The 14,661-nt window shown below is 39.1% G+C and overlaps 1 protein-coding gene across 2 annotated transcripts; it reads left to right on the forward strand.

Moving 5' to 3' along the window:
• Positions 1–586: 586 nt before the first annotated feature.
• TMED5 (transmembrane p24 trafficking protein 5) lies at positions 587–12,078 on the forward strand. Of its 2 annotated transcripts, XM_030454785.1 has the most exons (5): positions 587–861; positions 3,230–3,327; positions 3,952–4,135; positions 6,124–6,371; positions 11,640–12,078. In XM_030454785.1, exons 1-4 carry the CDS (start codon positions 670–672, stop codon positions 6,340–6,342), a joined length of 693 nt encoding a protein of 230 aa, XP_030310645.1. In that variant the 5' UTR covers positions 587–669; the 3' UTR covers positions 6,343–6,371; positions 11,640–12,078. The 2 variants fall into 2 exon arrangements, with proteins under 2 accessions (XP_030310645.1, XP_030310643.1); XM_030454783.1 differs by lacking the exon at positions 11,640–12,078 and having other exon boundaries at positions 6,124–10,904.
• Positions 12,079–14,661: the final 2,583 nt, after the last annotated feature.

Here is a 14,661-nt window from a genome sequence, read left to right on the forward strand (position 1 = left end):
TTCTAAAAACCAGAGCAACAGAGCCTGGGCAGAAGTGAGGATGGGAGCTGCTGGAAGAGAGAAGCTGCCTTCAGCACGGCAAGTAAGATTTTGCAGACCGGTATCGAGACATCTTGATGGGAAGCGGCCCAACGATGCAGATAAACCAAGGCTCCCTCCCGCAGCACCGGGGTCTCTCCGCCTCCCACCCCGGCTACGATCCTTCCTCTGCCTTGGCGCCGCTCCGCCAGCCCCTGCCCGAGGCCGCCAGCCAGACAACCGCCCCGAGGAGCAGCAAGAGGCAGCAATGCGCTATCCGTCTGTTCCGAAGAGACAAACGCCGGCAGCGGCCCGGAGCCGACCCCAATTGCCGCCTCGTGTACGGGAGTTCCTGGGTCCCGTCCTCCCCCCCGTTCAAACAGCCCGCCCGGCCCCTCCAGCGCACGCGCAGCCGCTCCTCACCGTGCGCAGCCGCCACTGCCAGGCCGGGGAGGTGCGGCTGAGCCACCGCCTCCCTCCGCCGCGGTGCATTACGGGAGGGACGGGGCTGCGCGGCGGAAGCTCCGATTGGGGGAAACCCGCGAGGGGCGGGGGCAGCACCGCCCACGCCGCCGGGGTCCGCACCCGCCCCTCACTCGTTCCGGGACGGCGGGGGCGATCGGCGTAGGGCGGGCGCCGCGCACTGCCGGTATGGGGCCGTCGCCACGGTCCCGGCTGCTGCTGCTGGCGCTGGGGTGCTTGGCGCTGCTCCTGCCGCCGCCCGGCACCGCCGAGTTCAGCCCCTCCCTGGATAGCGACTTCACCTTCACGCTTCCCGCCGGCCGCAAGGAGTGCTTCTATCAGCCCATGCGCAAGGAGGCCTCGCTGGAGCTCGAGTACCAGGTCGGGCAGGGCCGGGCGGCCCAGCGGGGGCGGCCCCGGGCGGGCGAGGGGCCTCCCCGCGGGGCAGTCCTGACGGGAATTGGGCGGTCCCGCATCTTACCTCAACGGCGTTGCTGCTGTTCCCGGGCCGTGGGCGGTGCTGGGGCGGTTCGGCTGCCGGTTCCCTCTTACCGAAGCGAAGCTCGCCCGGCGGCGGCACCGCCCGCCTCTGCTGCCGGGAGCTCATTGCCCCCTCCCGGGCCTCCCCCCCCCTCGCCCAGGGGCAGGGCTGGAGGCTGGAGCCGCCTGGCGCGGCCTCGCCGGGGGGCAAAGGGATCCGAGCGGTCCCGGGGACACGGGGCCGCCCTGCTGCCCACACGTCCCGCTCCGGGCCGCGCTCTGTGGCCTCGGGGAGCGCTCGCAGCTCCACGGTGCATTTGTACGCTGCTAAAAGCTGAATCTTTTGCAGGAAAAAAAACCTTTACAGCCCGTTTTAAATTGTTCTTGAAGAATTTTTCTTTTTACTTTACAAGATGTCTGTCTGCCATCCTTCAGAACGTCAAGTGTGTGGAAAGTTTGCGTCTGGCATTGTGTAAATGCAATAAAGCACAAACAAAATTGTTGTTGATCCACAACCCCCTTATTTATCTGTTTATTTATCTATAATAAACAAACAGCTTTTGTCACAATCATTAAAGTTTTACAAAAAGAGTCTTATTTAACTAGACTGACATTGAAGTCTTGATGCTCCTCTTGGGAAGAGTTGAGCTACAAAGATATCTCTGGGAGAGATCTTTAGCTACTTTTTTACTTTTTTTTTTTTCTCCTTAAAATAAAAGGTTTATTTACTCAGTAGAAGAGGAACAGTGAGTGAAGCAGCAGTGAATGTTTTCCTATCTTGTTATTTACTGTTCCTCAGAATTGGATGAGATCTGGCTCTGCCTCTCCTAATACCCCAATGCTTCCCTATAAAAATTCAAAGCTGAAATTCCTGATTATTTCCTAATTGTTGTTACATGCAGAACTGAACAGAATGAAAGATTGAGGTGTTCAGAACTTGGTCTAACCAAGACAGAAGATTGTTTTGCACTGACCAAATATGATTTTATTTTAATTGTCATGAAAACTTTAAAATTATTTAGAGGAACAAATGTGTAAAACAGTGAATTTATTGCTACTCAGGCATAAATTTGAGCACTAATGCTTTATCTTTCTATTTGAATGTGCAGGAGAGGAGCTCTGTATGTTAATGGAGAGAGAATTATTTTGTATTTAATTATCTGGAATTGTTAGTGGCTAAAGCATAGGAATATTTAATACAGAGATGCAGGTCAGTCACCAAATCACCAAAGACAATGCAAAAACCACTATGCTAATATGAAAAAAATTTTGGGGTGTTTAGATTGTATGATATCAAAGGTATATCCTTATATATAGTTCTTAATTTGAATAGCTGCTAGCTACTAATTTTCCTTGTCCTTTCTCTTCTTTGCTAAGTCTCCAGTGTCACTTTAAGACAGTGTAAACTTTACCCTCAATTTCAGCAAGAGCCCACTGGAAAACAAGCAAACAAGCAGAAAAATCCCTATAATGGACCTAAGTAACAGTCATGAAAATGATCCCTCTGCCTCCTCATACATTTATTATCCTCTGGATAGAGAATTTCAACAAAACAATAGATGTGGTGATAAAACTGCCACCATGTTATACAGTTAAAGCAGCACAGTATTGTAATATGTGTACACTTATTATGAAGGAAGCTAAATGCCTTCAGTTCCTTCTTTCTTTGAGAAAAGAGAATGCCCTGGGGGAAATCAGACTTAAATCTGCAGTGAAGTGTGAGAACATTCTGTGGTACAGTTTCAACAGAAGCCTCTTTGTGTCTTCTACATGTAATTCACCCAACAAAAACATGTTAGGATGACAATGAATAGATTGTTTCCTTGCTTAAATATATATATGTGTTTATGTACATAGAAGTGACATCTTTTTTATAAAATTTCCACCTGAACTAGCATTTATATATCAAAGATAGCTGCTATAGAAATGTTAGATTCAGCCATCTGTTGGTAGTCTTACAGGTTGTGTAACCCTGCTCATTGGTGAGATTGTACACGTTCTTAAAAACACTTAGCAAAAGTTCAATATAAACCCTGCAGGATTACCTTATATTCAGTTTAAGATTTTAAATTGCTAAAAAGCTTTTGTGTTGAACCACTTTTTAATCTGTTTCCAGTTAACTTGGTGTGAATTCATACAGACAGATTCAGTTTACAGATTATTTGTGTCAGTTCGCTTACCTAAAATTTTTTTCTTACCCAGAAGCATTTCTGTCAGCACTGTAAACAGAAATTCCACTGGTTGGAGCCTTTTTTTCTTTGTTTCATAGGTTCTAGATGGAGCAGGATTAGACATTGATTTTCATCTGCTGTCTCCAAAAGGTGAAACTCTAGTTTTTGATGAAAGAAAATCAGATGGAGTTCATACGTAAGTTTAAAATCTTCAGACTTATACATGTTACATAAAGTATTTCTCTGGTTTCTTTACCAAATATAACTAAAATAAAGGCTGAGTACTTTTTATTACTTAGGACATAGTGTTACAAAAGGACATTGTAATAGGACAGTTTGAGAGTACCAGTTATCCTTTTATAAACACTGAATGCTTCTCACATGAAGCTTACCATGAAGTAAAGGATATTTTTATTACATTTCTTTACAATAAAAAAACCACATATTTTTATACAAAGATCAGAGAAGTCCCCTATTTTTCCAGTCCTTATATCAAAACATAATTACTGTGTTTTTACTAGAGAGTGTAAGAATTCCACTCATATGTCTGTAATGACTAACAGTGATTCAAAATCCTAATACAGGAAAATTAAAGTAAGCTGCTGTCTTCATCATTTTAAGCCTTTAGAGGCAGTGGGATTGTTTTGCTGTGACTGCAATCTGCTACGTGTCTTATGAGTTCATATTTTAACATAAGTATACTCAGTTATTTCTAAGTGTGACTGTCAGTCTTAAGGAGAAATGTTTGCTTACAAAACCCTCCATTTTTGAGAATCATCACAAAAATTGTAGTTTAATGACATTTTGCTTATATATACAGGGTGGAAACAGAAGATGGGGATTATATGTTCTGCTTTGACAACACATTCAGTACCATTTCTGAAAAGGTGATTTTCTTTGAACTGATCCTGGACAATATGGGAGAAGATGGAGAAGATCAGGAAGATTGGAAGAAGTATGTTACAGGCACAGATCTCCTAGATATGAAACTGGAAGACATCCTGGTTAGTATTTGGTCTTTAACTTATTTGAACGTAAGAACATTCAGAAAAAAACTCAGTGACATTCAGCCATTCTGTCTTGGTCTAGTGCCCCATGCTAGAAACTATTCCAGTTCCATATATTGAGTACATACATAAGGCCTACCACCATGGATCTCATTTCCACACAAAAGCTTGGAATATTTTGAGAACAGATGCTTAATCAGCAAGAAGAAACTGCCTAGCACTTAAAGTCACTCTGTTTCCAATTCAGCTTCCTTTCTTCCTACACTAAAATGGGACATTTTCCCCTAGCAGCAACAAATCAAATATTTATGTTCATAATATATGTACTGTTAAAATCTTGCTTAATCCCAGTCATATAGTTCAAATAACTGCATGGATTTCTGTCAGTGTTTGAAAATAAAGTACTGGATCAGCCTCTCCTTCCCATCTTTGCTGAAGTGCCCCAACCAGTGTATGGATTAGTGTTTCTGTCTTCAGTGATTTATCTATTATTTTATTAGGCTTTTTTCCCCATAAAAAATTCTTTCCATCTTTTCAAACTGATGAATGGGACAGGAGTTAATTAATACCATACTGCAGGTTCACCTTTGCAGACATTCTATGAATGGTAATGTTTGGTTTAATTGTATTCTGAACTGATTTGGATGTGGGATGAAGACTATTGCCCAGTCCAAGCTTACATGTTAATTCATGATCATTAAATGTTGAGATTACTGTGGAAGCAGAGGATTAGTTGGTGTTCTTGTACCACTGTTGGAAGTGCTTGGTAGGATGCATAAGCCATTGTTTGTTCAACTACAGACAACAGCTATCTTAAAGCCAAAAAACACCACACCACAAAAAACCCCAAAAGTCACCAACATCCTCAAACACTGAGTGCACTGGTATGCAGAGTAGAAAATCAAGTCATTTATTGCAAGAAACAACATGCAGATTTTTCAACATCAGAACCAAAAATGTCTAAGGTCTTTTACAGTGTACAATGCACTTTGAAATAATTAAACCCAAACGCAGACTCGGAAAAGCTGGCCAGACTGAAATGAAGACAATTAGAAATAAACTAAGGTTATAGGGAAATCGTGAAGCAAATCCCTCCCACAGTAATCACGAGCAGTACCTGAATTAATTTGGTAGCTACTTGTGTCCATACTGGTATCTCTTCCAAAAGGAAAAAAATGTAGAACTTGCCTTTATTTGAGGGCCTTACAGATCTTAAAAAATAGGTAAGTTTCATAAAGTTAATATGAGTATTTGATGCCATTGTTTACTTGGTCAAGTTATTGCTTTACTGGCAAATTCTGTGAGGACTTAAATAAATTCTTAGTAGTTTAATTTTTTAAAGATAAAATATTTACTGGGGAAAATGTTATTTTCAAAGCTCTTGTGGGGCTGATGTTTCTTATTGTGTAACCTATGAACTTTAGCATGATCAGAATTACTTGGCTTCAAAAAATAGGTCTTTTGAAATACTGACTAAATATGCAACAGAAAAAATGTCCATATAGAGAACATGTTACCACTGAGTTTAACTTTTAATATTTTTAATTTGTAACCTCCTGTTACTGCACATATTGTTCTTATTAGTAAAAATTACTTCAGGGTCCCATAATTATATCACAAATATAAATTGGCACTTCCTCAGATCAGCTTTTAGGTAATGACTGTTACATTGTGGATGAAACCCTAAGAGATTATAGAACCAGGTATTTACTTTGTAAATATAAAACAAGAAGTGGATCTTGAGCTGCTGTTGTTAATGCCAGAGTGTTTATGTACGACCTTTGGTTCCCTGAGATGCAATGTGTCCTTTGTTGGACCTCCAGTTCTAGTCTCAATTTATTGTCAAAATTCTGTCTACTTGGCAAAAAAATAAAGCTGGTAAGCGTATTGGTATTTTGTATGTATTGCAAACTATGAATTTAATTCAAGGTTTTTTTGGTTTTTTTTTTCCCTTCCTCCCCCTCTACTCTTTTGCTATTCACCAGGAATCCATCAACAGTGTCAAAGCCAGATTAAGCAAAAGTGTCCAAATTCAGACCCTGCTCAGAGCATTTGAGGCTCGTGACCGAAATATACAAGAGAGCAACTTTGACAGAGTGAATTTCTGGTCCATGGTCAACTTGGGAGTGATGGTGGTGGTATCAGCTGTTCAGGTTTACATGTTGAAAAGTCTCTTTGAAGATAAGAGGAAAAGTAGAACTTAATATTCAGTATGAATGTAACAGTGTAACAGGTAACGGGGAAGAGTGGGAGCAATAAGCTACTACAGTGAAGAAGAAAAAAAAAAAAAGAAAACCATGACATTTCAGAGTCTTTTGAACAGGCAGTAGACTCCAGTTTTTGACTTCGTGGGCTTTTTGGTTGTTTTTGTGGTGGGGGTGGTCTTGTTTGGTTTTTTCTTGATGTAAACAAAACACCTTGCCCCAAGCTCTTCCACTTTTTGCAAGTGCTACTAAAAATACTTCTTTTGTACATGTAGCATTTGTTAGTTTTTGTTAGTAACTAACTTATAAATAGCAGAGAGGATGCTTGGTGCATATGGAAAGTCATCTTAATACTGTCATTTTTTCATGTTCACATAAAACTTTAAATGGTAGCTTAGACATGGGTTTATTATTTGCTGTTAAACATTGCGTGAATTTACATATGTGCCTAAGTGTTTACAGGATTGGGGCCCCAAGGGGTGGTCTGTAATTACTGTCATTTATTTTTTGAAAGTTACATGTTTGTAAAAATTTTCAGCACTGGGGTAACGTGAGAAAAATGCGTAAGAACTGTTTTTATAGACAGATGACTAACATCAGTACTTTAAAAAAGCACCAATATGATATTGAGTCAGTGTTGAAAAGAATTGGAGAAAAGAGGTGCAATTCCTGTTCATAAATCTTTGTCCTGTAGTTGTACAACCCTGTTTTTCTATTTGGCTGTTACATGGGATTCAAGTGACTACATGGTATACAAACACATGCACACACACCTTTAAGTATGGTTTGTCAGCTCTTAGTTATTGTTACCTCAGATAATAGAATATTTTCAAGAAGTCATTTCTCATATTGTTCTGTCCTTTAATAAGGGGGCTAGGGGGTATCTTAGAATCTGAAAATCTTACTCTAACATTAATTTTGTAAAATCCATGTTATTTGCCAATTTATTTTGTATTAGTTTTTGTCTACTACAGCTAGCAGTTTCCTATAACTAGGTGATTTACATAAGCATGAAAACCCAAAGCTCTTCACCTAAACTTTCCCATTCTGCTCACCCTCACAACTTAATTGTACAACTACACCCAGTTCATATGAATAGCTAGATACAGAAACACTGCTCATATGAGTAAGCTATGAATGACATATGCAGTAATACAGGCCTCAGATTTAGGATCAACTATGTAATAATCATTTAACCAAGGCAAACCTATCCTCAGTTCAATAATATATAATTTCTAGATGAAGTAGTTGTTAATGTAGTAATGATATTGAGAACTCTTGACAAAACCCCTGGTGTGTGAGAAGTAATTTTTTTATTTAATAGTTTAAAGTTAATAATTTTTACCATGTGCCAAGTCACTGAAGTTTCTTGTATAAATGTGTTAAACTCCATTTCACCACAGAAGTGTTTTTAAAAAACACTTTAAAAACACTTTTAAAAAAAGTGTTTTTCAAAAAGTGCATGTATTGGTGTTGTGCCTGTTGTTGCATCACCTGGGTGCACAGAATTACAATTTTGAGACTTTGTTATCAAAAATTACTTTATGGAGATAAAACAGGGTCAAGTAGGTTCATGAAGAAACATTTAGTTCAAGTAAAGCAGATGCTAGCAAGGGCTACAGTACATAGAAACAGCACTTCAACTTCAGCCAGTGGGACCTAGCAATAATATTTCTAAATAGTTTTTATAATAAAAAGATGTATTCTTTACAGAAGTTGTTATAAAGAGCCCCAAAGGCTGTTGAGCTTCTTTTTCTTTCTGCAAAATAACGTTGTTTCCATTTAGGGTTCTGCATATGTTTTTTCCACATGATGCTTTCTATTGTGAATTACCTGGAATTAGAAGGCTTATTATAGACATCAGGACAAAGTCTAGGAAAAGTTCATCTTTCTGCTAGTGGTAAATATTTTTCTGCTATTTCCCTGTGTATCTCCCAGAACCAGTATACCATCAGTCTACATCACGGCGTAAGCCAAAGCTCAGTGAAGTCAACTTCCAAGGAATTTATCAGGTCCCTTCAGGACAGGCAAAAGAGATTCTTAGGTCTCTGCCCCTTTAGCTAGAAGAGGAGATTTATCTTTGCTTGCATCACCATGGGTGTTATATTACAAACCATCTGCAAAATGTTGAATCAGCTCTGTAAAGCTGTGACTAAGACATCTACCTCTTACAAAGCTACTAGATTCTAGATTTCCAACTAGACCTCCAGAGATGAGCTCTGCCAGGTTTTCCAAGGGCACCTCAAGGGATTAAGTAGGTTCTCCAGCTGCTCTGCTGTGCCTCTGACAGTGGTTACACATCCATTGGCAAAACAGGGGTGTATTAGCTTAAGCTGCTAATGAATACAGACCTGATCTCTGATCAGATGCAAGACTGAACAGCAGTTTCTCCAGTTACACATCCCAGCCTCTGGTAGAGGGAAAGTAACACAATTGTCAGCAGAGTTTATCTGGAAGAAATTTCTGTTGTGCAGCTAAGAGCTCTGACTGAATTTTCTCCCTATATTAGGTTCATCATAGAAAATGAATCAGGGAATAACTAAAGATAACTGCTTTGACTTGGGCAGCTGGAATATGTTTTTTCATAGGTATGGATTTGGCATGTAAATTTGCAGCTAAATAAAGTTTCATTTTTGAAGACTAGATTGCTTTTGATTGTATAAAACAAACCAAGGAGAATATAAATCTAAACTTTTTTCTTAAAAGGACTTTTTATTCAGATTTAGATGCTTTAGGACTTGCAGATGCTGAATTATGCAAAACAGAGATGAAATTTCAATAAATTAAGTTTAAATCCATGTGCTCTTTGTTTTATAATAAAAGCATGCTTTACCTATGAATGCTGCAAAAGGATGCTAAGATAAGAACTCTGTAGAAATGCAGCTTTTTTATTTCTTCCTCAAGCAGTTTTCAAGTTCTCACCTTATTTACTGTAACCCAGGATTGACTTTATCAATGCAAGTAAGATTGACATAGGTGTCAGATCAGAACTGCAGCAACCTCTGATCTTTGTAACATTTATTTTTCAAGTTATCACATGCTTGTCAGATAGGAGCCTTGTTTTTTTTCCTATTATTTGTACCTTAATTAATACTTAGATTCATCATTGCCCCTGCAGTTTATTACAGCACCCACACTGCATAGCTTCCAGGTATACAGACAGTAAGGTTATGAGCAATTCCAGGAAGAATTGCAGGGCCTGCCTTGTGCAAAGTTATAGTAGAGGTCAGGAATACTGAGACCAGAAAAGTCCTGTGTTTAAAACAAGAGATAGCAAGACCCTCAGGCCAGTCAAGGTATTACATCAGCATCTGTGACGTGGGGCAACTATTTGTCTAGTTGAGTGTTACTGGATAAAGTCCCAAGTTTCTCACCTCAAAAAAAGCATGAGGAAATACCCCAAGGAACAGATTTAGTAATTTGTAAACCTGTGATACCACAGAAAGACAACTGCAAATTGGCAGTCAAAACACACTTCACTGCTCTAACCCAACAGCTACCTGTCCTCACAAACCCTATTTAGAAAGGATTTTTCAGAAGGTACTTTGACTTCCTGTGTTATTCTAAGTTGTGTGCATATTTGTGCATTTCCAGTTAACAGCATGACAAGTCTTGTGAACTTATGGAGAAGATGTTTTTAAAAAAATGTATCTTTCAGGAGGAAGCATCAACTGACAATCTGACAGGTTGAGTACTTTCAGTAATTCCTGTATTTTCCACTTCTAAGGAAACAATTCATTTCACAACATAAGCACTTCTGTTTCCCATTAGGTATAGTCAATAAAAGACACCTGGGGGAAAAAACAAGGAAAAAGGAAAGTAGTATCACAGAATATCAAAGTAGCAAATAAGAATGCCATCATATAGATGACTACTAGTTGTAATAGGTAATGTTTTCATATTATTTGTAAAGAATATGCAAGATCTGAGACTAAAAGCTTAAATTTTTGACCATTTTTTTCATCTTATTCAACTTCTACATGACAAAGCTGAGCTTGTTTACCATTTTGTAAGACTCCTAAAAAATAAGGCCCATCTGGAAGCCTGCTAACCACATTCACAGGATGAAATAGGAACTTCCTTTTTGTACTGTGTTTTGAATCAATGAAGTAAATATCATTAAATAGTACAGTACAGCACTGTTGCCATGTTGGGCAGTTAATGACAGAAGAAACACAGGTTTGGCTTGAAAAGGTACATGCACAGTGAAATCTATTTTAGGACAAAGAAATCAGAAATGCAGGCAAAAGTTCCCTTTTCTGGTCTCTCAAAGCATGCACTGGAAGCAATGACCCTTTCTGCCTTCCATGTAACACCCTTGCACCTCAGACTGGCACATCCTGCATACTCTGCATTCAGCACCTCCTCATCTGTCAGGTTTCCAGCAGCATCCTCAGCCCAAAACCATGTGTACAGTGGTAACACTACCTCTTTAAACATTTTATTCGACCAGCAACAGGAATTATTTTTTTCCTGAATACTTTTAAAATAGATATTTACATGGCAATCTATTCTAAAGACTAATTATCCCCAACAGTTAATTAAAGACAGCCTGGAACTAAGTACCTTGAGCTATATCTGGTGTCTTTAAAAATTCCTGTCTTTCCTAGTTTCAAAGAATAATTCTTTTTAAAACTCTTCCATTTTAAAACTTAACTTTTAATGCAGACCTGAGGCATGTAACTCGTAGTTACTGCTGAGAAATGGCTTGTTAAGCCCTTGCTTTTCCATGCTTTCCCCTTACTCCAGTAGTACCCTATCACAGAAACTCACTCTTCAGACAGGGAGGAATGCTAACACAGAGGTGAGTTAGCACCGTATTTCCAAATAATTGCAGAGAACATCAAAAGCTATATGCCTTACTGTCTGTTTTCAAACCAAACCATTTACTTAATTTTGTATCACAGGTAAAGATCATAAAATAGTAAAAAATAAAATAATAATTCTAATATTTAATAGTAAACACAGCTACACTGAAAAAGGTTCTTTCACCCAAAGGATCTGAAGGATGCCTTCTCTCGTGCTATCAGTTGAGGACAATAAAGGAAACTTGGAACCCATACAGCTCTCAGGTCCCTTTCTTTCCTGAGTGTGTACGAAGTTTCTAGAAACAAAGTATCCTTCACTCTCCCTTTGGTACCTGCCAAACTGGAATAGACGAGCTTAAGGAAGCAATAGACTTGTCAAAAAGAAAAAAAGTTCCAAAATAATTGATAGCCTGTATCTTTGTTATATTGGAGGGCCTGTCATTAACCATCTAATTAATGTCATTTTTCTGTTACACTGTATGATTTCAGGGTGTGGTAAAACACAAAGTCAAGAGACGATGATTGTCCACACTGAAAGCTGCTGACATTTCGGTCAATCTCCCAAAAAGTTAATGAGAAGACTCTTGCTTAAATCCTCTGAGCAGGGAAAAGGCAGAACCAGACCCCACCACTCCCCCTACAAAGCACATGCTTCAGTCATTATTCACTTACACTGCCTTTCCAGGAATCATTATTCCCAGTCACTTCTCTCCCATAAGATGACACCACCAGAGGAAAGGCTGAGAGGAAAGCTTGGCACTTTGGTGCCAAGTGGCCAAACAAAAAGGTGTTCCCACTTTAATGCTTCAGCAGTTACCTCTGAAGGGCTGTAAAGCAGGTGAACACATACAATACCTGGATTCATTATTACAAGAAGAAAAAGCATGGGAGGAAAGAAGGCAAGGACTGATGGATGGTTCAGTCCTTCAGTGGCTAATTCAAAGGCTGTATTTTTAAATAAACATTTCATAACTCTCTTGAAGAGTTCCTTAGAAAGAATAAACTCCCACTGTAATTAAATGCATTCAAGTTGGTTTTCATTACTGGGACTTGTCTAGTCTTACATGGAAGCATACATATTACACACACACACTCCTGCCACAAGCCATTTAGCTTCCCTAGTCAATGTGTCAGAAAGGACAGTTCTGAGAATAGATTTGTTCAAAACGCATCACTTACCCAAACCAAGGAATTCTGCATTGTTACCTTGATCAGTTCTTAGTTCTACCTTATTATTATTTCCCTTTTTATGCACACCTTTTCCTCCTGCTACAAGTTTTCTGTAACATCCTACAGCCTGAAAACCTTTCCAACTGTTCATTATTTCCCTTTCCCTGAGTTTCCAGCCATTGTTGGTAATCTCTAGCGTTTTGCTAACTTCCTGCTTTCCAGTCTCTGCTATCATGCAAGCAATTTGTGAAGCTATGAACAACAAGTTACAGCAAACATGAAAAACACAAAGTCGGCAACCTTAGTAATGCTCATGAATGAGAAAACCTGAACGCAGCAAAGCAGTCATTACCCCGATGGATGATGAGTGAATGCAGTAACAGCAACATTTTGTGAGTATTCATTAGGGAATAGTAAAGAACAAATTAAGTACTTAGAAATGGTATTTACAGAATAATAAACTTTATTTACAGCAAGACAGAACTATTAACTAACTTCTTGCTATGAAGCAGGTTTGTAAGCAACCGAGCTTATTAGAAGAAGACTGCAGATGTCAAGATTGCTAGTTAATGCTACCACACATGAAGTAAACAGGAGACTGAGAAACGAAAACCACATAAAAATCAATCAATGCCAAACACAAAATAGCTAAAAATCAGAAGAGAACATGAAATTGCCAGATTCAGAAGCTGGGAGCATAAGTTAAGGCAAGTGTAATACATACACACCAGTGGAATCATATCAGTGAAAAGATCAGGAGAAAGAGAATATGAGAGGAACAGTAAGAGCTACAGATATATTTGAGGGGAAAAAAAAAGTATCTGATAGCTGCAAGGAAAATGTTCTGGTAACAATGCAAAGTGGAACAAATGTTGATGTTAACAGTATATAGATCTCAATACTGGAATATTTTTAAAAATCTGATAAAACAGATGAGCTAAGAGGAACATCAAGGACTGAGAAATGCAACACAGATAAAAACATCATGACAATACAAAATCTTCTGTTTCATTGCTGCTGAACAGTAGGAGTGAAAGATGAGCAAAAGCAACAAATTCCAAGCTTCTTACACTGTGCACAGCTTCTTATATTAATCTGTTGCTTTTCTTACTATTGTTCTGCACTATCTTTTCCAGAAAAAGGTCATTCCCACTTCAACTTCCCAACTCCACATACATGTTCAGCCATAAGCTGAAGTTCAGCATTTGACCAAGCAATTCAGCATCCCTAACCCTTTTCTCCATTTCTACAAAATACCATTTCTGTCACCATACCTTTAACTGCAGTGTTACTTCTCATTCACCCAGATGTGACAGAACAAGAAGTGACACATTTAAAGCCTGAAAATGTTACCTGCATAGCATTTGCAAGATTCATCCTCTTCCCTCTGTGCTCAGAACTGATGCTCCTGTCCAGATCATCCTTATCACTGTGTTCTGACTACTGCTCTGTTTCCAGCCTTGGCATGTTCCATCTCAATTCACCAGTGTCCTTTTAAAATATAACACTAAAGATCACTTCATTATGATATTCCAAAGATAGCACCATTTTGCTGTTTATCCATGTCTGTCTCCCCCCAGCTCCCTAGACAACAAACTGCTTGTCTTCACCTTCAAGGCTTTCGTTTCATTTGGCTTTCATTTCACAAATCATGATGAGATATTTTTTGAAATTACTTCGTAATCTCACTCGAGATGCCTGTTATGCATAGACAAGCATACTTTTTATTCAAATTTCCTCTTGAAGTTTTTGTTGAGTACAATGATTTGACAAGTAGTTTGCTATGATGATTATTTTACAAATCTGACCAGTAATGTGCCCTTATTTCTTTGCTGTCTTTTTCATGTGATGCCAACATTTTTAGACTGACCTGAAGAAAGCCTTCAGCTACCTAAATACTACTGTAATACAAGTAATACATAACAGAAAAATATTAAATCTGATACACATAGAAATGGTTCTAAATCAGTGACCACAACAAAGTTGAATTACATATATTTACACACATGCATACATACAATGATCAAGTCATACCAAAATGAAATCATTAGGTACAGCAATATTTGTTTTTTTCCTTTAGACACTCCATTACTACATACAATGAAATTCACATAAAATGAGAGAAAGGCATTAGAAGGTGTGCTTTAATTACTGCTCTAACTGTATCTTCAACACTAATGCAGCATTTTCCAGTACATGACACCTTGTAACAAATCATCCCTCAAGCCCAGCTGGAACACTGGTCAGTGTCTATGTACAGGGCAAGTGTCTCCAGGACGGTAACAGGAAAGCTAAAGAACAAAGGATGGGATGATGACACCAAGTACTTCACAAGAATACA

Source organism: Calypte anna, chromosome 8 (assembly GCF_003957555.1).
Source record: "Calypte anna isolate BGI_N300 chromosome 8, bCalAnn1_v1.p, whole genome shotgun sequence".
Lineage (NCBI taxonomy): Eukaryota > Metazoa > Chordata > Aves > Apodiformes > Trochilidae > Calypte > Calypte anna.